The sequence below is a fragment of the Centropristis striata genome, chromosome 9, assembly GCF_030273125.1.
Source record: "Centropristis striata isolate RG_2023a ecotype Rhode Island chromosome 9, C.striata_1.0, whole genome shotgun sequence".
Lineage (NCBI taxonomy): Eukaryota > Metazoa > Chordata > Actinopteri > Perciformes > Serranidae > Centropristis > Centropristis striata.
The window spans coordinates 40,758,288-40,783,604 of NC_081525.1; the positions used below are offsets into that span (position 1 = coordinate 40,758,288).

The window sequence follows — 25,317 nt, forward strand, 5'->3', positions numbered from 1 at the left end:
CGCAGGCGTTGATAAATTAGTGTTAGCACAGTCGTCTTCTCGTTGGATTCAGCCGCTAGCAGCACGTGAAATGTTTATTAATCTGGAGTTAGTGATGCAGATGCACATGGAATTTTGTGCCAAATTGAAATGAAAAAGGTGAGAAAACTCCCGACGGGAACGAACCGGCCGGTGCCGTCAGGTTCTGAGATAACTTACTGTTAGTTTCAACCAGCAGGTTTAATGAATTATCTTCATAACTTATTAAACAGACTTCTGACTAATTACTTGCCAGATTTTACTGGTGAATCTCATTAATCGTATTTTAGGAACATTTGGCAAACAGCAATACATTCATTGCACAAGATTCAACTTTTTTTAGTTACTTTTCCCCTCGCAGGTAAAAACACCCTGCAGAGCCCCAGATATGATATCTCATAGAAATTAAATTATTCATTTCTTCCCACCAACAAATAATACAGTCAGACAAGTAGCTCCATTTTCTCACATTTATTTTCTCACAAAATGGTAAAGAGAGCCGATTCAGTCAGAACGTCTACTTCAGCTTCTTCTTGGGGCGAAGGTTGTTGGTGTGGCCACACTTCTTCTTACGGCAGTTGACGGCGCGAGGGTGCAGACGGGCGTAGCACCTGCAGCACAAACAGCCAGAGGTTCATTATGAGGACACGAGGTTCATTATGAGGACACGAGGTTCATTATGAGGACACGAGGTTCATTATGAGGACACGTCTCCCCAGAGGTTCATTATGAGGACACAAGGTTCATTATGAGGACACGAGGTTCATTATGAGGACACAACTTAAAAGGTTTGAAATTAGATTTGGTTATACGGGTATTTTTACACAAAAAAAAATGTATTTCAGGAGCTACCAACTTTAGGAAAACATCTAACACCATAAATCAGTTTTCAGCCAAGTGAACAAAACATGAACACTAATAGTAATAATAATAATAATAATAATAATAATAATAATAATAATATCACTGGTCGTTCAGTGATTCCTGAAGAACGTTTGGATTTGAGGTATTTAACAATGTGAGATGAACCAACATCTAACTTCAGGTCATGTTTACACTAATAATGCTATTAAATTACAGTAATCTTCCATCTTATTTTAAATCCTTATAATTCCTTGTGATTATTTAACTATTCTCTTTCATGTAACTGGCGAAACCAAACTGCTTGTGGTGACAAAGTGTTTAAACTTGAAGCTACCACGTCAGTAAATAACATTAGTGCTGGACATCCTTGGATAAAGTTAAAAACAGAATGATTTTCAGAACGTACTTGCGGCAGATCATCTTGTCGCAGTTGTATTTCTGGGCGAGCTGCCTGAGAGAAGGCTCGATGATGCCTCCACGCAGACGCAGGACCAGATGAAGAGTGGATTCTGGTTCAGCAAAGAAGAAACACCTCCAGGTCAATCAAGTTCAGTCACATCCGCATTACAGCACAAAAAACTTAGCATTTTATAAGAACCAGGTACATTAGGGACTTCTGTTTTAAATGTTGTATTATTTAAATTATAATTCAGAAGCTTGACAACAGTTTACTGTGAACATTGACACATTCAGCCCATCTGGCCTCGTTTTAAAAAGGAAATACCTTTCTGGATGTTGTAGTCCGACAGGGTGCGTCCATCCTCCAGCTGTTTGCCAGCGAAGATCAGACGCTGCTGATCAGGAGGAATACCTGCAAACACAGCAACACTTCACAAAACCACTTTTACATTTGACTAGGAACAAAAGGTTTTATTAAGTGCAAGAGGCAAAGTGGTTAGAAAACCCTCCAGAACACATCGATGTCACAAATTAAAAAATGCGTTCCTACATTTAAATCCTAATATTTGTTATTTTTCTTTAATGAAAGAAAGTTGCATAACGGTCTGAAAGCAAGCAGAGAATTTTAGTTTAACATTAGACAAAATCTACTTGTTCACTTTAAAGCATACTGCACTGAAAAAAATGTTTTGGCCCTGTAATTATTATTTCAATCTATATAAATTCTACAAAGAAATACAAATTTAGTGCTTTTACTTTAAAATAGCAGTTTTTCATGTGGTGCATTACTTAGTGATTGTTTATTATGTGTCATCAGTTCCAAGTAATATTCACTAAACCAGTTCATTGACTTAATTAGTTGATATTTCAGAGTTAAATGTAATTGAGGGACATCAGTGAATCTGTACTTGTGTATTTTCATAAAAAAGGAAGTGTTTCTATTAAATAATTACTTAGAAACAGTCTGAGTAAAGATTACAAACACTTTGTGTAACTTGCCTGGCTTGTTTTAAGTACATGTGACTACATTTTTTTTCAGTGTGCCTTTAAGACTTCAACTTAGTTTTAGTTCTCTTGGAAAACTAGAAAGGCTGAAGGTAAATGATGACTTCCAGAGACTTTTAACGTCGCAGTCAGTTAGTATAAGTTGCTAGCTGCTAGCTAACTATGGAGTCAGTAGGTATAAGTTGCTAGCTGTTAGCTAGCTGTTAGCTAACTGTCTGTCACGTTGCTCACCTTCCTTGTCCTGGATCTTTGCCTTGACATTCTCGATGGTGTCGCTGGGCTCCACCTCCAGGGTGATGGTCTTCCCCGTCAACGTCTTCACGAAGATCTGCATGTTGGCAGGCTGGAAGAGAAAAAGGTTAATTAATAATAATTAAATTTAATAAAGGTTAATTAAAGTTGACTCTGCTCACACAAGTTTAACTGTTTAACTCTCTGCTCACACAATGACTGGCAGCATCTCTGAGGATGACACATTCATCCGTTATACACCTTTAATAAGACCCAAACTGTAATATCTCCACTATTTTTAAACATTTAACGTTGTATTACTTGTGAACGGTTTAGCTGACTTTTGGTCAGCAGCTAACGATGCTAGCTAGCGTTAGCACCTGATGCTAGCTAGCGTTAGCATCAGGGGGACTCGGCGAGGGGCCTCGCCACATGCGTCCCGTTAGCGCGGAGTTTAGTCACTATTTATCGGTTTTCTTCCCTCGAATTGATCCAGTTATACTTATAGACAGTTGCAGACAATATGCAACGAACAATATATTGTTTCAATCGCATTTACTGACTGAATTTTCACTGTAAATCGATAAATATTTGCTGGACAGAACGTGTACCCACCCGGCCGCTAGCTGAGCCTCAACGAAAAGAGACCGGAACAGGCTTCCGCTCAAATACGTCACTTCCCCCGCTGGGCTTCCTTTGGGAATAAAAGCTGGCGAGTGAATTTTGATTTGGTTTAAATTCAGGTTGGATTTTGTCTATTTTCTCTTTTAAAAAGGCTATCAAAGTTGTTAATTAAACACATTAGAATGTATTTAGCTGCCGCTGATGCCCATTATTCATTTCGATTAGATAAAAAAAAGTATTAAAAAGAGCCGCTGTAAATTAATAATTATAAAAAAGACTTCTGCTTATCGTTGTTACGGCAACCAAACCATACAGTCTATGAACCAAGCATGTATATTCCTGGTCGTTATTATTGTTGTTTTTTAAAATACATTTTTAAATATAAATACATATATTTTAAATATTCTATTTGTTTTTTCTACAAAAGTAGCCTGAGGAGGGCGACATCGAGCAGTGTGATTCGCCTTAAGACTGGACAATTCATTTAAATTCAGCTTTAAAACAGAAGATAATTATTTGCTTTGATTTACATTTGGAGTTTAAGCACATAAATCAATTTGCCTTTCATTTTCTGTGATGTGTGTTGGAGGTTCAACAGAGTCAGTCAGTCAGAGTCCGGGCTGCTGCTCTTTCTTTCTTTCTTTCTTTCTTTCTTTCTTTTTTTTTAACAAATAAAGTAAGCAAATACAGTTAACAATGTAATTTTAAGTTACATTACATTTGTAGGCTACTTTTTCATCTCCATATAAAACATGCAAGTTACATCACCAAAGCCTTTCTTTTGATGTGGTTTTATGCATATAACAGGCTGTCTCATTCTTCCAGAGTTACCAGACTAACTAAGTTTCTCCTTGAGGATAAATAAAGTAATTTTGATTTGATTTGATTTGATTCAACCTAAAAAAAAAAGCTTTCAATGTAAATGCATTGTACAACCAAGTGCAGACAGAATCTTGCTCCTCTGCAAGCTGATATTGTCAGTTTATCTAAGGTAATGCTAAATTATGCAAGAGACTTAAAAAGGGGAAGCTGGCCCACTGCAAATATTTAGTACTTTCCTATAGCTGAGCAAGAGTTGCCTTTCTGTAACAGAAAGCAAAACAGATATGATTAAAGTGTTTAGTTACATTAAACATCCTGAATGACCTCATTATTTTCTGACAGGGCTGCTCATTTAGCTGTGATCATTTGTTTGTCTTTGTCCTCATTGTTAACATGTTTTACATTTGGATAATTGTGTGTCATGCTCACATTTACTGGGCCGGGTAACTTTACTGGGCCGGGTAACTGGACACCAGAGCAGCATTTGTTTCTCTGCAGGAGCAGCAACAGTATCAACATCATCATGTTCCACAGCACAGAGGTTTCCATGGCGAGGCATTGTAGCATTTTTCACCTGCTGCAGGAGGAGATGCCTGTCTGAAGAGGTACAGTAATGTAGCTGAGGACTCTGGTGGTCTAAGTAATGTAGCTGAGGACTCTGGTGGTCTAAGATGGCTGCGCTGGTTAAATCCCTGACTCTAGCCCGTCCTGTGGTCAAAGACTCCTTCCTGTCCACCAACATCCCCTTCCTGGACAGGAACATCCCAGATGTGTACTCAACCAGTTTCCAGGAGCACTTCCGGCCTGTTTATGCCAAGAAGGCAGAACCTTTTTATTCGCCCCCGGCTCAGGTGGACTTGAAGGACTTGAAGGACTTGAAGGAGTACCTGACGGAGGCGAGGGCCTCCTACCATGCCCACCCCCTGCAGCAGACCCCCACCACTCCACGCTGGACCACGCTGAACACCAACTTCAAGATGCAGACGGACCCTGCAGAGGTTACGTTCCTCACCACGCAGTCTGAGAGGTTCTGTCCTCATCCCTTCCAGCTCCCTCGCTCTCCCATCCGACCCCCAGAGGCCTCCAGGAAGACCCTCGATGAGGAGAAGACCCTCGATGAGGAGAAGACCCCCGCCAGCACCAGCAGAGCCTCCTTCACCCCACACCACCACTGTCCTGCTGTCAAAGCTGCTTCTAAACATCTAGGTTTGTGACACTATTCTTAGTTTCATTCTGACTATTTTCCTTTTTTTAATTAAAACAGTGTTAAATTATGGACTAATTGCTGAGCCAGATATGATTAATGTGATCAGTCTGTGAACTCAGTGAGGAATTAACTCTCTCCCAGTGTAATCATGCTAGGACACGGTCAGCCTCGTAATGAATAACAGGGTTCATTTCAGAAAGTATTGTGTAGTAAATGTAAACTTTTCTCTGCAGTAGAGGGCTTTCCCACAATCAAAGGGGACCGGCGCCGTCACACTTCTGTCTCCCAGTACAGCGACTGTTTCCAGGGAGTCTGGGGCCGAGCGGCTCAACCTGTGGAGAAGGTAACACAGCAGCTGCAGGGTTGGTCATCAGCTACTTTAACCCCTAGCTCTGCTTTAGCTATAATATTTAGCTATAATGCAGAATCCGTCCTGAAGTCTCTTTTGATCAAATGAATGAGCAGCAGACACTTTATACCACATTTTAAATTAAAACATCTTCATTTTTGAGCCTGAAACGGCCCCAAAGATCTAAAGTAACTTAAGTATCAAAGCAAAATTACATTCAGTGGAAGTTGAGTATTTCCATTTCCTCTCACCTTACAATTATAGTCACTCTATAGTAAGAAAAGAAAAAGTCCAGAGTGCCCTGAAGTGTAATGAATGTGCTCTCTGATTCAGCTATATAGCAATATATAAAACAAGTTAAACTAGCTCCACCTAGACTGGATACAGCATTAAAATGCTTCTTACATTTTGCAGATAACCTCTGAACTCTCACTTGAGTAAGATTTTCAATGAATGACCTGAATGGAGTGCTTTTCCATTGTTGTATAGGAACTTTTACTCAAGTAAAAGGTCAGAAAAGTTCTTGCATATTCTTTCCTCATTGCTGAGAAAATGTGTATTTTTATTGTCTTGTATGTTTACATACATAATACATGGTGTATTATTGGTTTAGTCACAACGCAGGAGTAAATTCAGGAACAACTGTGTGTATGCTAATGATATGCTATGACCTGGAGTACCAGCACCGCCAGCTTTGAGTAGACACAAGAGTGACATTGACCTTCATATGAAGCTTTCCATCACAAATCTGTCATCAGATCTAAAGCGTGACTGTAACTGTTTCAGCCCTCCTCAGTGACTTTTGGTGATCCTATGAAGGAAACAGAGAAGAACACGACCCACACTGCCTCGTTCAGCTGGCCTCCTGTATGCAGGTCTGATATGATAAACAGACATGATAAATAAATACATGATAAACCTCCACATGACTCAGTTTAAATCAGAAAACAACAGATCAGGTCAAACTGTAGAGGAAACCATGTCATCTTATTGCATGTTTCAATATTTGATTGATTCAAAGTTGACTAAAATATTTTGTTCAAGCAGTATTATTGTTACTCTTGAACAGCAGATTATCTGGTGTTGAGTTTATCCCCATACAGATATATGAATATAATAATAAATATATATAATAATATATGAAAAGCATCATGTGTTTTCTGGTGCAGGCCTGCTGAGGTGAAGGAGCGTCTGAAGCTGAACCTCGGAGATTTCTCTAAGAACGTTTGGTCGTCCACAACCAGAGAAACCTTCTGTCACCACAAACCTGGTGAGTGCTTTATGTGTTGGTGTATTTGGGCCTAAAGACTATATTTAATATCTAATATTTAATATTTAATATTTAATATTTAATATTTAATATTTCTGAATGGTCTACAGCGGCTCCCTGTGGCTGTGACCAAAAAATACACAAAATAATAACAGTTATTTCTTTACATTTTCATTTTAATTTATCATTGGTGTAGGCCAAAATCAATTTGTATTCATAGGTTTATGAATGGCAGTAAAATATTTTCTTTTTAAATTTTATAAAATATGCATCATATGAAAGTCTACGGCACCATAACCTCTTCATTTTACCAAATTCAAGTCTAGTCTTGAGTTTCACTTGCAGGCTAGCTTTCCTCAGATATTTCTCAGAAGTCTCTCATTGGTCCTCACTGTATAAAAACCATATTAATAAGTGCTCATTGTGACCTTTTAGTAATGTTGCAGGCTCATTAGTTTAGACCTCTGGTCTAAAGTCCTTAAATGTTTTACAGACAAACTTTCCACAAATTTATAACATGAGGTAACAATTTTGACATTTGTCTTATTTTCATTCTAAACCAATAAAAAACTAAGACGACACAATATTGAGATGCAGATGTAACAATACTCATCCTGTTGTCCTGCTTATTTTAATGTGTGTTGTTTATTTGGGAGCAGATGATCCAGTTGTTGTGGAGAAAAGGAACCAAACAAGCAGTTCCTTACCTGAAGGAGACACGAAGGGAAACAAAGAGAGAACGTCTGTCTCCACCAGCAGAAGCTCCTTCTCTCATGTGAGAGAACTAATCCCCTAAATATCATTTTTTGTTTTGTATTTATATTTTTATTGGTACAGAATTGAGATGATACAAAATATGTACAATATAAAACAAATGATGGTAGGGCATCACCTGTAGAGAGGACAGATTCTGAAACATGAAAATGCTGTCTGTAAAAAGCGTGTTACCCAGTAACTTCTCCATATTTAACTAGGTTATTAGTTAGTATCTAAAATATTTGCAAAATAAAGTCTGCCAGAATGTGTGTCCCTCTATAACTTTTCCCAGGAATGTAGAAACTGCTCCATATTTACCAAGGCTATTATTAAATTATCTAAAATATTTGCAAGATAAAACACAGTGGAACATGGAGGAACTAAGAACCCTCTAACAGAACTTTTATATAGAGGACTTATGATTTGAAGTATATACAAAATAAAATGTTTGATGGTAAGACATCGAATGTGCTTTATCTGACTCTCCACCAGCTGATCATGTTGTAGTTCTGTTCAGATCACCACCACACCTTTCTTACACTGCTCACCACAGCTTTTATATCACCTCGATCTGTATTTATATTTTAAATTCAACTACTACCTAAAATTAAATTTATCAGAGTGTCCTACAGCTTTTGCTAGGAAAGTAACTTCTCCATGTCCACCAACGTAATAACAAATGAACCTTTTTATGTTATTGAATCACTTTAGCACACGTTCCTATAGACGTAGATGATTGTGATGAACATTGTTAACAGTTTTGATGCTCCTGTAGCTGAACCACACACAGCGTCCCGTCTATGTGTCTGGTGCTGACCTGATGACCAGGAGCCATGTGGAGTTCAGCCCAGCGAGTCTGTCGGGACGCTACTACACCACCACGGCCAGAGAAACCTTCAGCAGACGGGACGGCCAGCCGGCCAAACCAGCCGCCCAGCTGCCATGCAACATCCTGAGTGGACTCGGTGAGGGAACTGTGGTGTGTTTGTGTTTAAAGGAAGCGATTTATATTTATTAAATGTGTTTAATCTGTTTGGCAGAATATGAGCTGGAACCCAGTATGACCAAGACTGACTTCCTCCCTCTGAAGCCCTGCAGACCAGCAGCATGTCTGCCCAAGGTGAGATTATAAATCAGAAATATATATATATATATATATATATATATATATATAAATCAGCAGCATGTCTGCCGAAGGTGAGGTTATAAATCAGAAATATATATATATATATATATATATATATATATATATATAAATCAGCAGCATGTCTGCCCAAGGTGAGATTATAAATCAGAAATATATATATATATATATATATATATATATATAAATCAGCAGCATGTCTGCCGAAGGTGAGATTATAAATCAGAAAGCGTTTTATGTAGTCGTAACAGCAGCAGCAGTGTAGTAGTTGTTATCATCGTGGTAACAAATACAAATAGTGTGATAACATTGTTAGTTTTAGTAAAACTAGTTGTTCATCAGTCGTAGAAAGAGTCGGAGCAGCAGCAGCTTTAGGTAGAAGGTTTCATTCTCCTGTTCTAACATTATATCATCTGCCTCTCCTGTTAATCACAGAGCAACTTCAGGTTTCCTAAAACACACCAGATCTTCAGCACCACCCACAGAGAAACCTACACCACCAAACCTCCGACCACGCAGCGTCCCTACTGCAACCAGTTCCACACTCATTTTATCATGAGGTGATTAAAGCTATAAAGTCAAACCAAGAGTCAAGAAGAGTTTTTATATGTTTAGTTTTCTATTTTGTATCATGCTTTTTGCAAAACTGCGACCACATTCTCTACATTGCTGCACTATTTTGTTAATTGCCTTCCAGCGTTGATAGAAACACTTTCACAGCTTGACCACAATAACTGACATTTGGTTTGGACAACAATGGAGGACAACATGTATTTATTGTGTTTTTGTTGTTTGAGGAGTGTTAGAACATATTGGGAAGATTTTTTTTATTTGTATTGATGTGGGTGTTATATTCAGAATACAAATGTTTTGTTGTTTACTACATTTATGACAAAACTTTATTGCACACTACTTGTTGCATGTTTTTCAATTATACAATCAGTGCATATTGGTGCTTCATGTATTTATTCAATTTATAGTTTGTGATGCAAAAACACATTTTTAAACGAGATTGAAGTGTTTTGCAAGAATCGTTTGCTTTTGCAAGTCATGTTTAATTTTTAATGTTTAATGTTTAATGTTTAATGTTTTGCTTGTGTATTGTGAGGCTTTGTAGCTAGTGTGTAGAGTAGAAATAGCCTGGAAATTAAGCTAGTGGCTCTAAGCAAACAGCGAAAAAATGTGAACAACCCAAAGAACAGAGGTGTAGTGGTGCTACTGATCCTTAGTATTCCAACTCATTCCAACTTAAAATTCCTTTAAATTTGAAACATGCATCCACCTAAAGCCTCATGGTCACGTTTTACCTGACTGCACAGACTCATAATCTTACTGGGCCGATATATAAATAAATGTTTACCCAGAGCAGTTCAGTGGCCATCAGAGTGTGAAATGTTGAAGCAGCTTTAGCAGTTAGGTGGCTTAAACATAAACCTTAGCTGTCATATTCAGGCCATGGACTGACTGGCCTACTTCCACCTGTTTACACTGTCAACGCTAACCGCTAAGAAGAAGGTTAGCGTCTGTGTTGCAGAAAGATTCTCATCCTCTCCTTCAAGCATGATTGACTACAAAACTCTGCAAAAACAATCCATGTTGTAGCAATAACACAGCCTTGACCCTAATATGCAGGTTTTTGCTGATAAAAAAAAAAGTTGGCAGGCGAGCAGACGTAAATAAACTGAATCTGGAGTTCATCGACCTGGTGAACAGGCAGGTAAGGGCTGGAGTATCAGTCCACCAAGCTCAGGTCCAAGGGGAACAGCTAGAGAACACTATTTAACACCAGATACACTAAATCCAGGATAGGCTAGACAGCATTGGTTTGCTTTGGTTTGTTGTGCCAAACCTATGTCAATCACAGATTAATTTTCAGCCAGAAATGTTAATTTAAGACCATGGAATAGATAATATACACAAGTATTGACATCATCAATACTTTTTTGTGCACCTTGACATTTAAAACACTCTACATTAATGTTTGAGCAGGTAAGTTCTCCTTAAGTTCATGTTTCTGGATCAAACCTATGACCTTGCAAATTGTAACAATACTGTTATAGAAGTATGGACTATTAGAGCACTGTTGAATATTGTAGTGAGGCAATGGGGAAATAAATGGTCCATGATATGATTTACTCACCATGTAGAATTGTGTTATTAACTGGTGAAAAATAATTGACAACTGAAAGGTTTAACAAAGACAAATTAGTTGGTAAAGACACCATGTCAAAAGTGTAAGTTAAGGCATTTATTTATTTCGAACTTGAAACAAATAAAAAACAAACAACAAAAATATTAATTGCACAGTAAACAAAGTGTCAATAAAAGTATAATTTAAAAAATTCTCACAATAAACATAAATAAGCAACAAACATCAGTATTAGGCCTCCATGTCAGTAAAGGAGAAGGAAGAGGTTTCAGCATGTGATAGATCCTGCCTGGTCATGTGAGATTCTTTCAAATGGCACATGATTAAATTAAAAACACAACAAAACAAAAAGAGACACTGAAAAGTATCCTTTAGATATATTGTACATTACTTTTAAATATATATATATATATATATTATTTCACAAAAGTCAAGTATCTCATCAGGGATTATTTGTATGTTCTGCATTTAACTATGCGGATTAAACGCTATTTAACCGTTTTCAATTGGAAAAGACACACTGCCTTCAAAATAAAAGCCTACATTCAACAACAAACGTCGAATTCTACCTTTACGTGTCTTTACCGGGTCTTTATAACTGTATTTCCGCTAAAAATTCTTACTCAAAGGCTTAATGTTCTGATAGCACACACACACACACACACACACACACACACACACACACACACACACAGATCTAAATGTAATCAGTAAGGAAAACGGAAAACTAAAAGAGTACACAAACTATTACTATGAAAGGTAAAGCCGGAAGTCACCTTGTTGTGCTGTGTCTCTTGACGTGGGGAGTCCACGCGCCCTCCTCCTCCGGCTGAAGTGGGCGGGCGTGACTCTCGCGTGCTCTTCACCATTGGAGTATACGGGGAGCTGCTGGTTATAAAGCTCGAGCTTCCATTGATCGTCAGTCGGACTGAACTCTTGTTTCCCGCCGTGAACTTCTTCTGTTTGACCCACGCGCCGCTGTCCTGCAGGTGAGTTCGTCTTTTAAACGTCAGCTCAATCCTGATTGGCTAAGAGCCTCTCAGCTGTTTATAACATTCACTTTCTCATAAAGAAAAATGTAAATATTATTAGACTCACAGAACCAGTAACAAAACAAATATCAATAACAAAGGTTGAATAATAAATACAGTCAGTTTATATTCAAATGTTATTTACATATTGTTGCAAGTAGAATTTAAATAATTTGCTGTTATTTGATGTGTGTCGAAAATTTTATAGATATTCATAAAAAACATTCATACCAGTTGTTAAGAATAATGAACAAAGACTAAAGTTGTTATTTTTTTATTTATATTTAAAATAAATTAAAGTAACCACTTTGTTTAGTAGTGCTCAAGGAAGAGAAAAATGTAGCATTTTATTATAATATGTTAAGAAACAATTCTCACACGTGTTTACAAACAACAACAACAACAACAACAACAAGTCAGCCCTGCCAGCAGACTGGGTAGGTACCCAGTCTGCTGGCAGGGCTGACCCCAACCAACCCAGCCCCACCCTGGAAACACCCTGGAAACACCCTGGAAACATGATCCCTAAAGGAAGATAGCGACAGTTTTCTGTTTAATGGGAAGTGTTCATTTAAATGCAGTCCCAAAACACTGCATATATTTATTTAAAATGTTTCAGTAGGACTTGACATATATAATTAGCTTGTTCTGGTGTCCACAGGAGATCTAGATTCTGAAGTTATGACTGCCTGTATAAAGACTTTATAAAGACAGTATAAAGACTTCTCTAATATAACGGCACTCCGTGAGTATTTACCTGTAGTTTACCTGTAGTTTACCTGTAGTTTACCTGTAGTTTACCTGTAGTTTACCTGTAGTTTACCTGTGTCAACCCACAGGAATGACGCTGAACACCATTAAGTCCTTCAGGCTGGAGCTGGACGGTGCAGCTGATGCAGCGTTCAGCGGGGGGGAGGTGGTGTCGGGCCAGGTGGTGCTGGAGCTCCGCAGGGACGCCAGAGTCCAGTCCATGAAGGTCCAGGGCCGAGGAGCCGCCACGGCTCACTGGCTGGAGAACCGCGGCATGAACTCCGTCTACAACGACTACACCTCCAAGATCACCTACTTCAGGAAGAGGCAGCACCTGATCCGAGGTCAGTGGTGAAACATTCTCTGTTTATGTACATTTACTGTTTATTTATCAAAATGAACACAAGGAAAGGTGAGTTTATGTTTAACAAATAACCACAAGAGCTGCACAGTTGAAAGTAATATGGACGAGTGCAATACTTATTAAAGTCAAAATGCCATTCTGAAATTGAATATTGTGTTGCTGCAGAGATGTCCTCGGCTACAAATCATGTCTGCAGACTGAAAAAAATGTAAAATTTTAAAATTAATTTAAGAATAATGAGAAAAATAGTTGAAATATCTGTCAAAAGATTTCAATTAGAATGGTTTTCCTCCAAATTATGAAGCTCTATAAGCATCTACAATTTCTATATCATGTTTTTCCAAGTCATTCATTTCTTTTAGTTGATTATATTTTAGCAAAATAAAAGCATTTTAATACTGCTTGTTAAGGTTTGAGTGCTGTGATGAAAAATAAACATTTGACTATAACTATTTAAAAATGCAGAGCAGTGCTTCACTTCCATAAGAATGGACACGATTATTATCATTTGTGCTGATCTTGTTGTAGTTTTTGTGTCCCTTTTGTTCCCTACTTCATCATATTCGTGTCAGATACCAGCTTTGCTCTGATATACATAGTAACTGTACATCAGCATGTACTGCAGCTGGTGGATACAAAAGTTCTCTCTCTGCTCTGAATAATGTGGTGAAAACTGCTGATTTGCTCCTCCATGTAGCAGCTGGTAGCCTTGTTAGCTCTTACTCTTCCTGTAAGTCGCTTTGGATAAAAGCTAAATATTAAATGTAAATGTAAACGGCCTCTGTGTCTTTAGTGGCTGCAGCGTGCAGAATGAAGCCACCTCGGCCAAACGTGTTGCATGGAAACCTGGGAGAGAATCGCCACTGGCTGGTCCAGATACATCTGCCAGATAACCTAATCCAACATTAAACACAAATCCATTAGTGCTGGGTCCAAATAAACACAAGGAGTGCTGTGTTTCTCAGGACGCAGCGCTGCAAAGTGTGAAATCGTCTCCACTGGAAGGAGCAGGCAGCTAAAACAGAATATAGGCCACAGGAGTAAATAAACTGTAGACTGTGGTTAATGTTTCATTAGAAACTCTGTAGACAGTAAAGTCTGGTCCAACAGGTGAACATGAATGAAGGTGAGACTCGGATAGAAGCAGGATTTGAGTTGTTGTTTTCACAGAACACACACGTTGCCAAGTAGTTTAATCTGAGATATAATTCAAACGGTTTTATTTCTTCTGTAGCTCTGTGGTTCAAGGTAATACATACATACATAATAAACATACATAATAACAGGTTTTCTATGTTAATATGCCAACATTTCAGTGTTTACACAACAGTAACACATCACCCATGAACTGAGGTGAAGCACCAAAGAGCTTCAGCTAAAATGTTTAAGTTATACATTATTATATTGTCATTAATTATTTAGCATTATATATTAAACTTGTCATTTATTGGAGTTAGGGTTAAGTTGATATTTCTTCTAACTCAGATCAGCTGAACCCCAAACATTAACCTGATCATGACAAGAAAAGACAGCAAAACAATCTTTGGGAAGCAATTATTATTATTTATTTATTTATTTGCATTTTTTTTTACCCAGAATGCACTATTTGTTCTGTTAAATGTGTTAAATTAATAATCTGTGTGCCTCATAGTGTGGAAGTGACTGGCATCTTTGCTTTATGTGTAAAACAACATCAGGCTGCATTCAAACATCACATTCTTAAATTTGCATTTAATGCATTAAATGTATAAACACAATACATTGTGCACCAGAAAATTTGTAAAAAAAAAAAAACCCTTAAAAATGAACAAGAAGAAATTAGCAGTTAATTGTTCATCAATATTTGTAAACATTTTATGTTGATGAACTAATTATTTGTTTCAGTGTGTTTGTTGCTTTAAATATTAAAATGGTGGTATTGATGTGGTAACTGGTGAGAAATCAGAAGTGACTCTAAATCAAAACTGAAAGTCAAACAGGAAATCTGGACGATGGGTGTTAATATATGTTAATAATATATAAATTACTCACGAGCCTTTGAAGAAATGCAACTATAATATTTTGTCATAAATCAAAAGATGAATATTGATCTGTCAGAATCTCAAACCCTCTCTGCTGATCAACAAGCAACAGAGCTTTTTCAGATTTTTTACATTTTTTTTGTGTGATATTTTTTAAATTTATATTTAATTTTGTGGAATGCACTTGGGGGCACCAAACAAGCTTTTTCAATAATACAGTTATGGGTTATGGGTTAGGCAGTTGGGCCACTATAATAATGCTTAATGCAGCTTTAGCAGATACATACAAATACTACTACTACTACTGATTATACATATTTATATATATTATTATATTATATTATACTGTGCACCCCTCCAGCAGCTTTGATGTAAATCAGGCCTGTAGTTGATCTGTAATCCTGCCGGCAAACAAACAAACAAACAAACAAACAAACAAACAAACCGAACCACAAACATGACCTCATTATGTGAAGGTAACAAGAAATTATAAGGTTCTACACAAAATAATCTGAAACAATATGTTTAAGAGCTTTAATTGAGATATAAACAGCAATAAAACTTTAAGATGAATTCATAATGAAATACATAAAGTCAGATAAAACATAAAAAAATAATCAAAACAAATGGTGTGGAAATTATTTTTTTAGTGAAAGAATACTTTGTTGAAATCCTCTATATTCTTCATCACTCACCCTGAATATTCACAGATTAATTACTCCGTACTTTCTGTCTAACTATGTTGTAGTGCTGTAATGTAAAGATGGATTATGAACCCTAACTAGCGTATTATTCCCAGAGGAGAGGAGCTGCTGGTAGTTTGACCTATAAATGTCTATAAATGTTGTAGTGTAGTGTAGTTTTTTCTGTATTGTGAACAGTAACTAGCGTATTATTCCCAGAGGAGAGAAGCTGCTGGTAGTTTGACCTATAAATGTCTATAAATGTTTCTCTGGCCGACATTCTGTACCGACCGATGTTATCAGCAGAATCTGTCCAGGAAATAACAAAGCTAATTGTTTTTGCAAGGCTTCAACCCTCTCATGTATACGCTCCAAAACAACTTCAAGAACAGAATTAGTTTCTGTTTGTGGGTTTTTTTGGTGGCAGAGCAGAAAATATAGAAGTTAAAAAGAAGAAAGAAAGAAGAAGTGGGCTTGTTGTGTTTGGTTCTATTTACTTTGAACAAGAAGTGAGGAGAAAGTGAAAGACGGAGGAGAAAGGAAGGAAGGAGGAAGGGGTGGGGGTACTTTAAAAAATGCAGGCAGCGTCGCCACGGCAACCAGGAAAACAACACGTGGCTCCACCCCCCCCCCCCCCCCCCCACACACACACACACACACACACTCACACACACACACACACACAGACACACACACACACACACACAGCCTGCTGCTCTCATTCATTCTGCTGTATGGGCTCATTTCACTTCATTTATCTTTTTCCTATTTAAAGAATCTTCCTGTGTTTCAGTTGAGAGGTTTGCTGTGTTTTTGCTGAGTTTTCAGCTTTATGAGTTGTTATTTTTTAAAGTTGTTTCTCATACAAACACAACTGAAGAACTTTGTGGAGCTCCTCTTTCAGGCTTCAGGGTTAATATTTGTTCTTGTTGTGTTGACAGCTCTTTGGGTAAACAAAGAGGAACTCACGTGTATGAACATGTTTACTTTGTTCTGAAGCAACATTAACGTCCCTTCAGTCCCGATAACAGAGATCAGACCAAGTCATCTGCTCAGCTGCAGCTTTTATCAGCCCGTTCTCCTGCAGACACCTCCATGTTTATCTCCTGCAGACACCTCCATGTTTATCTCCTGCAGACACCTCCACGTTTATCTCCTGCAGGCAGGCAGGAGGCCTGGAGGAGGTGACCTGCTCCTGGTCTCCAGCAGGAGGCCTGGAGGAGGTGCACTGCTCCTGGTCTCCAGCCTGGAGGAGGTGCACTGCTCCTGGTCTCCAGCAGGAGGCCTGGAGGAGGTGACCTGCTCCTGGTCTCCAGCCTGGAGGAGGTGACCTGCTCCTGGTCTCCAGCAGGAGGCCTGGAGGAGGTGCACTGCTCCTGGTCTCCAGCAGGAGGCCTGGAGGAGGTGACCTGCTCCTGGTCTCCAGCCTGGAGGAGGTGACCTGCTCCTGGTCTCCAGCAGGGGGCGGCCTGGCCTTCCTCAATGGATTTCAACCAAAACTGACAAATTGATGCAAACTGGAACACTGATCTCCAAAATGTAACATCATTTTTATTTTATTTATTTATTTTTTACTATTTTTGCCCTTTTTTGGATAGATTAACTGATTGTTCTGAATGAAAGATGCAGGGAAATATATATATATATATAAATATATATATATATATATATATATATATATATATGTGTATATATATATATATATATATATATATATATATATATATATATACTTTCTACTTTTACATGTAAGAAGTGAAATGAAAGTGAAGGAATACTGAGTTTGAAACAGCTTGAAAGCATAGCCACTTTATAGACTTTATTATAATGTGTAATCATCTATCTAGAGTCCTAAAACTGTTCCCAGGTTCACATTGACCTCCAGTCTAGTCCAGGCTGTGTAAAAACCTGCTGGTAGTTCCTCCACACCGCCTGTTGGTGGCGCTGGAGAGCTATCTCCTCACTCCCAGGGAACAAAGAAGTAAACAACTTTGTTTTTCTCAGACCAGACTTGATTTTTGTTCTGAGTCCTTTTGAAATGAATGAAAAGAGTTACCCTAATGAGAAACATAGCAGTTTTTCTTTAGATTATGGATTGTTTCAAAGTTTGGAAGCAAAGTCAGTTCTTCCCAGAAATAGTTTTATTTGAAGTTAATGTGTTCAGAGAAAGCTGGATGGTTGCTGTGATTCATGCATGCGGCCTCGTTGTTGCACAAGTTTTCTTTATTTGGGTGTGTGGTACGCCTTGATTACTGGAGTTTGAATGACTGCAGATGTTTTTCATGCAGGGATTTGGTGGCATGTGCTGCATGCTTTGTGTTAGCGGTGTGTTTTCTGTAACAGCATGTTCAAAGCAACATGACAGAGTAAACAGCCTCACTGGAACTATTTCCCTCTGAGCTGCGGGTCTCATGCTCAGTAAGCCTGTTTTCTTCTAAGAACCTGTAACCATCAATCATCAGCAGGCTGTTTTCCTCTCTGCTGCCTCCACACCCAGTCTGCATGTTTATTATGCTGCCTTCAGGCTCAGTCCGGAAATATGGACGTTGTGAAAAGTACTGCACACAATTTAACAAACTAAGTTGTGATTAGGAGTAAAAAGTGGGAATTTTACATGACAATCACGTTGTCAAGATATACCGGTTGTGTTTATTGTTGTTGTTTCTTATTTTTAGTGGTTGTCATATTTAGTAATATTAACATCATGAGTCAGTTTCGCTCTGAGGCTTTGCCCGGGCTTGTTCTCAACACAACGAGGACAACCTGTTTATATAAAGAATGAAAGATAAGGTTCATCATCAGATGCATGAAAACATGTTGTTGTTTTGGCCTGATGAGAACTTTCTCCTTTGTTTTGTGATGCTCAAAACAAAACTTCAACGCACTGAAAATCTAATGTTGTAACAGTTGTGTTCTTTAACCTGGATATAATAAAAGATATCAGTCTGTTTTGTAGCTGCAGCAGCTGCTTTCACTCATTGTTTCAGAGTGTTTATTCTTGGAAACAGCTGCTGCTGCGTGTGATTTCTACTGATCACCATTTGAACATATCCTGGTGTGTTTTGACTGAATAAAGCACCTGAATGCTGTCACATGTAGCACTGAGAAGTCTGAGCCGAGGAGGAGCCCCTGAAGGCAGCACGGCCTCCTCCAGGAGCCTCTGGAGGCCTTACATATTAAAGTTCGAGGCTCCGCCCAGCGTCTCAGCCTGAAAAGGGCTGCACACTTTCAGCTTTAAACTAGTGGATCAAAGTCTCCAGCAGCCTGAAGAACGCTTTAAAACACTGAGAACAAGAGAAAGAAGGAAGGAATTACTCCGGTTTGATTGAGAGGATTTGCACAATCAGCGAAAATGATTTTCGACAAATTGAAAAAGTTTGACATCGTGTTCGAGTCCCCGGAGGTGGACTGTCCCCCGGTGTTCAGCAGCGGGGACGTGGTGTCCGGCCGGGTGGTGCTGGATCTGTCCGGGGAGACCCGGCTGGACTCCCTGAAGCTCCACGCGGAGGGCTTCGCTAAGGTGCACTGGACCGAGTCCCGGTCCGCCGGATCCAGCACCGCCTACACCCAGAACTACAGCGACGAGGTGGAGTACCTGAACCGGAGGGAGGTGCTGCTGCAGGCAGGTCAGTCCGCTCTGCAGGCTCGCTGCTGGGGCACAAACACCAGAAACATCCCGTCTGTTACCGTGTTTAAAGAGATTTAAACAGAAAACCTCCAGACAGACAGAATAATACTGATCCCAAACCAAGGAAACAACAGTAAAGTGGTTATTGGTCCGGAGTGTTTGTCTGCAAACTGGGAATAGTGTCTTCTTCATGATTTAGTATGAGAGTTAAACGCATCATAACACACTGCATTAATGTCCAGTGCATTGAAACTGGAACAGTTGTTGTTGTTGTTGTTGTTGTTTTCGTTTTCCTCACATCTGAGATGCTTTGTTAGCTAAGATTTATTTTTTAAAACCCTTTTTGCTTCTGGAGATGCAGAATTCAATGCATCATCTAAAAGTCTGAATGAAGTCAAACCGTGATGTTTTATGGAGCTTTATGAAGCTTTATGAAGCTTTATGAAGCTTTTGGAGAGAAGCTTTCTTTGTTGTTGCTACTTCCTCATAGAGTCAAACTGAACAAACAGATTCAGAACAAGAGATCCTGTCGCTCATCGACTAAAGTGGTTAGTTATTCTGTAATATGAGAGGTTTTGTTGGTCATAACTGGATATGAAAGTATAAAGCTGTAATCTATAGGAACAGCTGGCTTTGCACTTCTGTCTCATTGTGAAAACATCTGTTTAAAGAAAGTTCTGACATCAGACTATTCCTCAGTCGAAGAAAGTCCTGGGTTGTTTTTCAGGGAGAGCTTCAGCTTTCTGCTTCATTCATTGGGCACAGACTTGTTTTTCTCCAGAGTCGACAGGAAACACAAAGCCAGGCTTCATCAGTTTGATTTTATTTCCCTGCAGAGTTCAGTCTCTCTGCTATATTTGGTGTTTTTTAAGTTTTTTAAATGCTTGCAATTTAAAAAAACACCTAATGTGAAATATTTTAGTGAAGTTTTTTTGCTGTAGTGCACATTTAAAAAAACACATAACATAAAGCTCATATCAACCCACTTGACCCATTAAGAGGATTAAACAGCGACAGTATTGTTATTTAATCAAGAAGCAGCTTCCACCTAACTAAGCGACACAAAACACTCCGAGTCTGTTAAAGCAAACACGTGTTCCTGCAGGAGAACGAGAGAAAACAGACGGCTGAACGATGCAGCTCGAGGAAAACATGTTCTCAGTCAGCACAATAGAGAGGAACCGCCCCTCCGAGCTCAGCCATGTGATTACTGAGAGATTCTGTTCAACAGAAGACTTTAAAGATCGCTTCTTACTCTCAGTCAGCTTTATTCATCTGGGTTTCTAAAGATAAATGTTTTATTTGTGGCTGGTTAAGGATAGTTTTATCAGCACTTCCTTTCCTCTTTCAGATGAAGTTATTTGCATTAATTCTCGTGTGTATGACACAGAATTACATAATTGATCTCCGTAGATTGAGAAACTTTTGTGATTGAATAGTATTTTATCAGTGTAAATCCAGGATTTGAAGTGGCTGATCAAACTAAAACAACTAGTGAATGAGCTGTAACTTATTTTTCTGGCTCCTCTCCTCAGATAACGGTGAAGTGACCGTCCTTCCTGCCGGCAGACATGAGTTCCCGTTCAGCTTCCAGCTGCCCGAGGAGACGCTGGTCACCTCCTTCGAGGGGAAACACGGCAGCATCCGTTACTGGGTCAAAGTGAAGCTGCACCGGCCGTGGGCCACCGTCAGGAAGATCAAGAAGGAGTTCACGGTGATCGAGCCCATCGACATCAACACGCCGGCGCTGCTGGTGAGCATCTCACCGTGAATCAGACATGTCACACATAAAGGTTCTGGGAGGGTTGAGGCTCATTCCTGTCATCTCTTCCAGGCGCCGCAGGCCGGAACAAAGGACAAGATGGCCCGAGCGTGGTACCGCAACTTTGGACAGGTGTCTGTAACCGCAAAGATCGACCGCAAAGGCTACACGCCAGGTGAGACGCTGCACCTGGACCACTTCCTGTGACAACACACTCTTTGATCTGGTAGGACTGAAGCTAGAAGAGTCTGCATGTCTAACATACTCTCTTCTCTGCAGGTGAGGTGATACCTGTGTTTGCGGAGTTCGACAACTCTACCTCCAGATCCGTGGTGCCCAAAGCCTACATCACCCAGACTCAGACCTTCATCGCCCGCGGCACCATGAAGCAGAAGCGCGCCGTGGTGGGGACGCTGTGCGGGGACATCGTGGGGGCCCGGTGCCGGGAGACGTGGCACGGCCGAGCCATCAAGATCCCCCCGGTGGGCCCCTCCATCCTGCAGTGCCGCATCATCAAAGTGGAGTACATGCTGAAGGTGAGCAACATGCTAGAGCTCAGCAACCGCTGCTTTATTTCTCTGGAATCTCTTCGATGCTTCATGCTGCTGCTGCTCTTTGCATTGATGCCACTAAAAGTTTCTTTTCCTCACCAGGTTTGTGTTGATGTTCCTGGAACGTCCAAACTGTGTCTGGAGCTGCCGCTGGTCATCGGCACCATCCCGCTCCACCCCTTCGGCAGCCGCACCTCCAGCGTCAGCAGCCAGTACAGCGTCAACCTGGAGTGGCTGCGCATGGCCATCCCCGAGCAGCCCGAGCGTGAGTCCAACCTTCTACTGACTGTCTTTTTAAAAAGCAATCATAGCATTATGGATGGTCTTTTTGGACTTCAAGTTGAACATCTTTTGAATAACTCAGACCGGGCAGATTAGCTTAAAATTTATTTAGCTTTTTGTCAAGAAGTATTGTCTGCCAAATCAATAAATTACTACATTTTTGCTATCCGAAAGCCTCTCTAACTTCTCTCCGTGTGTGATCCTGCTGCCACTTTTATTTTATGATCACTGACTGCCAGAAAGCCACTGGGTCAGATGCCAACATGAATAAACAAAGGTTTCGATTCAGAGAGATTCATGTTGGATCAAATCCGTGTTTGTTAGTGCAAAAGGCAGAAACTGTTGTGTGTTTTTGAGAGTTTGAGCTGATGACTCAGCAGCTCAGCAGTGTTTGGGCCTGTTGTTGAGTCAGACCGGTGGATTAATCCTCCTGTTTCCCTGCAGCTCCTCCAGATTACAGCTCCGTGGTGACGGAGGAGGAGGCCGAGCAGAGGAACACCTCGGTGGTCCGGCCGCCTGCCGAGGACCTCAGTGGGATCCTGGAGCGCCCCCTCATGGCTTTTGTCCAAGAATTTCGCTTCCGACCTCCGCCAGTTTACAGCGAGGTGAGTCATCAATGCTGAAATACTGCCCACCTACACCACGGTTAACTCAGTTTGATTGACATCTATGAAGGCTTAGAGAATGAATTTTAAAACCTCCCAAAGAATCCTTTTCCTGCTGAAGAAACTCTTGAGACAGCAGCTGAATTATGTAACAGTCACTGCATGGAAACAGGCTGAAAGCATCCTTGTGCTGAATGTTTTTCTCAGGGAAAAGTTGAATTATCGGCTCATTAACCTTCATTGTGTCTTTATTTCCTGTCTGCAGGTCGACCCGAACCCTCAGCCCATAAACATGAGACCTCGCTGCATGACGTGTTGAACCATGAGCCCGCCGGAGCGTCAAGCGACTTAACTTAAAGAAACGAATCACAGAGATTTGTCTTCTCCTGGATTACTTCTGTCCGATAAATGTGACCCGGTCACGCCGAGTGTCGCGGAGGGACTAGAGCGCCGCGGAGAGTCCAGGAGGCGGAGCCACCAGGAACTGAGTCCATGAAGAAACGTGGACGCTGAACTGTTACCAGGAAAGTAACTTCTCCACATCAGTTCCTGTCCTCCCCAAGTGATTTTTATGAAGCAAGCTACAAATACCTCCCAATCATCAATTCCCTCATGAAGCGAAGTTTGATATCTAAGAAGTTTGGGACATATTTGGGGAGATCACTTGATAAATGTCAGTAGGAGGGTTGGAGGAGGAAAAAGCGCTCTTGATAAGTTGAAATGTTTAGAAGCACATTGTCATCTTTGAGTGGCGTAAAGAAGTGCAATTATTGTCTTAACTTTCCTCGTCCTGGCAACACGGTCGACCATAGCAACCTGCCTGGCGATGAGATTATTTCTACTGTTCCTGAAGCACAAACTGTATCTGAAGGTGTGATGGTGGAGCAGGAACGTCCAGTCAGCAGGTCGAGATGTATTTTATGCATGCAGGACAATATGTAAAAGGGAAAAATACCTATGCCTTAATTATCTGCAGTTAAAGATTGCATGAGCATTTCAGGGAGTCGTTCTCTCGTAGATGAGCAGAGCTGAATGTATTCTGCAAGAACAAACCGTTGGAGTGTATGAGAGGAGCTGTGTTAATGCAAAGCTGAAAGTCGATTTCAGCACAGTGATGAAATGAGCAGTTTGTGTATGGAGCTCCTTAGAGTAGCGCTCCCAGCTGCTAAAGAGGAGGAGGAGGAGGAGGAGGAGGAGGAGGAGGAGGAGGAGGAGGAGGAGGACTGAACACGTGGTCTCAGCCTTGATGGGAGCCAGATGCCTCAGAAAGAACTCAGCGTTCAGCTGGAGATGCCACTGAAATGTTAAATGTATGGACTAAGAACATTCCAAAAACTGACTTGAGGATTATGTTTTCTCCTCAACTTCCAAAAAAAAACCTGTTAGGAGTAAGAAAGAAGTCTTCAGGGTCAGATGTGCGACTTTGGTGGCACGCACTGAAAAAAAAAAGTATTTTTATACAAGTTGTTGATTCACAATCTTGCCAAAGTTTTGTAATGGTTTTTCTTTTCCAATAAAATGAGATTAAAATTATGTTTGTGTTCTGTGTTTACTTCAAACCTTCATAAAAATAAGTCAAGTAAATTATAGACTCTCAAAATTTAATTTAAAAAGTCAAAATATAGTATGGCATCAAATTTCAGATACAAAAGTCAGTTTATTTATCATGGTAATAGTACAGTATGTCCAAAAAAAAGAACATTCATCAATGGTAATAGTATATATATATATATCTATATATATATATATATATATATTTTTTTTTTTTTTTGGGAAATTCTTTTTGAATTTTTTAAGTTTGGATGACTTCAATACGTCTGTTTAATGGCTTGACCTTTTTGAGGCGGTCATTTTTGGACATCCCATAGCATGCAAACTACCACATAGTAGTAGTAATGATAGTAATAATAGTACATTGATCATGGTAAAAAAAAAAAAAACATGTTATAGTATGTCCAAAAATAAATTAAGAAGTCATACAATAGTACGTTAAAAAACGCTTTACAATAGTAAGTTGATTATAGTAATAATATAGTTTGTCCAAAAAATATTTTTTAAAAACCCACCATATGATAGTATGTCCAGAAATAAAAATAAGGGAAAGCTATGTTATACAGTGTGACATGCAATAGAATAGTAGTTGATAATGGTAATATTATAGTCTAAAAATCTAAATTTCATCCCAAAAGAATATCTAAATTTCATTAAAAAAGTTATCGTATGCCATGGCATTGAATGAAAGAAGTCATAGAATAGTTTGGCATCAAAATTGAATTTATAAAGTAATCGTATAATATGACATCAAAATGTAATTAACTGTTAAAGAGTCCTGGTGTAGAACAGGAACCATCCAGGAGACAGGAAAGATGTTAGACTCTGTTAGCGTGCAGTAGGAGATGTTAGTCTCTGTTAGCGTGCAGTAGGAGATGTTAGACTCTGCTAGCGTGCAGTAGAAGATAGACAGTAGGAGAAGGACTCTGTTAGCGTGCAGTAGGAGATGTTAGACTCTGTTAGCGTGCAGTAGGAGATGTTGGGACTCTGTTAGCGTGCAGTAGGAGATGTTGGGACTCTGCTAGCGTGCAGTAGAAGATAGACAGTAGGAGAAGGACTCTGCTAGCGTGCAGTAGAAGATAGATAGTAGAAGAAGGACTCTGTTAGCGTGCAGTAGGAGATAGACAGTAGGAGAAGGACTCTGCTAGCGTGCAGTAGGAGATAGACAGTAGAAGAAGGACTCTGCTAGCGTGCAGTAGGAGATGTTGGGACTCTGCTAGCGTGCAGTAGGAGATAGATAGTAGAAGAAGG

General features: G+C 39.7%; 3 protein-coding genes across 5 annotated transcripts; 2 read left to right on the forward strand and 1 right to left on the reverse strand.

Annotated features, from left to right (window-relative positions):
- Positions 1–474: 474 nt before the first annotated feature.
- uba52 (ubiquitin A-52 residue ribosomal protein fusion product 1) lies at positions 475–3,175 on the reverse strand. The gene is made up of 5 exons (XM_059340678.1): positions 3,133–3,175; positions 2,518–2,629; positions 1,607–1,693; positions 1,289–1,391; positions 475–629 (listed from the first exon to the last, which is right to left on the reverse strand). Exons 2-5 carry the CDS (start codon positions 2,618–2,620, stop codon positions 536–538), a joined length of 387 nt encoding a protein of 128 aa, XP_059196661.1. The 5' UTR covers positions 2,621–2,629; positions 3,133–3,175; the 3' UTR covers positions 475–535.
- Positions 3,176–4,634: 1,459 nt separating this feature from the next.
- Positions 4,635–9,638, forward strand: LOC131977211 (uncharacterized). The gene is made up of 8 exons (XM_059340411.1): positions 4,635–5,169; positions 5,404–5,513; positions 6,306–6,394; positions 6,689–6,789; positions 7,449–7,564; positions 8,321–8,510; positions 8,586–8,665; positions 9,125–9,638. Exons 1-8 carry the CDS (start codon positions 4,635–4,637, stop codon positions 9,251–9,253), a joined length of 1,350 nt encoding a protein of 449 aa, XP_059196394.1. The 3' UTR covers positions 9,254–9,638.
- A 1,957-nt stretch (positions 9,639–11,595) lies between these two features.
- Positions 11,596–24,048, forward strand: arrdc2 (arrestin domain containing 2). 3 transcript variants are annotated; one of them, XM_059341723.1, is made up of 8 exons: positions 11,596–11,827; positions 12,709–12,963; positions 20,851–21,068; positions 21,150–21,252; positions 21,357–21,613; positions 21,731–21,893; positions 22,355–22,515; positions 22,781–24,048. In XM_059341723.1, exons 2-8 carry the CDS (start codon positions 12,711–12,713, stop codon positions 22,832–22,834), a joined length of 1,209 nt encoding a protein of 402 aa, XP_059197706.1. In that variant the 5' UTR covers positions 11,596–11,827; positions 12,709–12,710; the 3' UTR covers positions 22,835–24,048. The 3 variants fall into 3 exon arrangements, with proteins under 3 accessions (XP_059197706.1, XP_059197707.1, XP_059197705.1); XM_059341724.1 differs by lacking the exon at positions 11,596–11,827 and having other exon boundaries at positions 12,658–12,963; XM_059341722.1 differs by lacking the exons at positions 11,596–11,827; positions 12,709–12,963 and adding an exon at positions 17,503–19,313.
- Positions 24,049–25,317: the final 1,269 nt, after the last annotated feature.

What these genes read in the sequence shown, in the direction of transcription:
- LOC131977211 (XM_059340411.1), top strand. Translation starts at nt 4,635, where the DNA reads ATGGCTGCGCTGGTTAAATCCCTGACTCTAGCCCGTCCTGTGGTCAAA. An exon ending in CGGCTCAACCTGTGGAGAAG is followed by an intron (nt 5,514 to 6,305) that starts GTAACACAGCAG and finishes TAACTGTTTCAG; the next exon opens with CCCTCCTCAGTGACTTTTGG. An exon ending in CTTCTGTCACCACAAACCTG is followed by an intron (nt 6,790 to 7,448) that starts GTGAGTGCTTTA and finishes ATTTGGGAGCAG; the next exon opens with ATGATCCAGTTGTTGTGGAG.
- uba52 (XM_059340678.1), bottom strand. Translation starts at nt 2,620, where the DNA reads ATGCAGATCTTCGTGAAGACGTTGACGGGGAAGACCATCACCCTGGAG. An exon ending in GGACTACAACATCCAGAAAG is followed by an intron (nt 1,392 to 1,606) that starts GTATTTCCTTTT and finishes TTGCTGAACCAG; the next exon opens with AATCCACTCTTCATCTGGTC. An exon ending in GACAAGATGATCTGCCGCAA is followed by an intron (nt 630 to 1,288) that starts GTACGTTCTGAA and finishes TTTGTGCTGCAG; the next exon opens with GTGCTACGCCCGTCTGCACC.
- arrdc2 (XM_059341722.1), top strand. Translation starts at nt 19,040, where the DNA reads ATGATTTTCGACAAATTGAAAAAGTTTGACATCGTGTTCGAGTCCCCG. An exon ending in TCAACACGCCGGCGCTGCTG is followed by an intron (nt 21,069 to 21,149) that starts GTGAGCATCTCA and finishes CATCTCTTCCAG; the next exon opens with GCGCCGCAGGCCGGAACAAA. An exon ending in AAGTGGAGTACATGCTGAAG is followed by an intron (nt 21,614 to 21,730) that starts GTGAGCAACATG and finishes TTTCCTCACCAG; the next exon opens with GTTTGTGTTGATGTTCCTGG.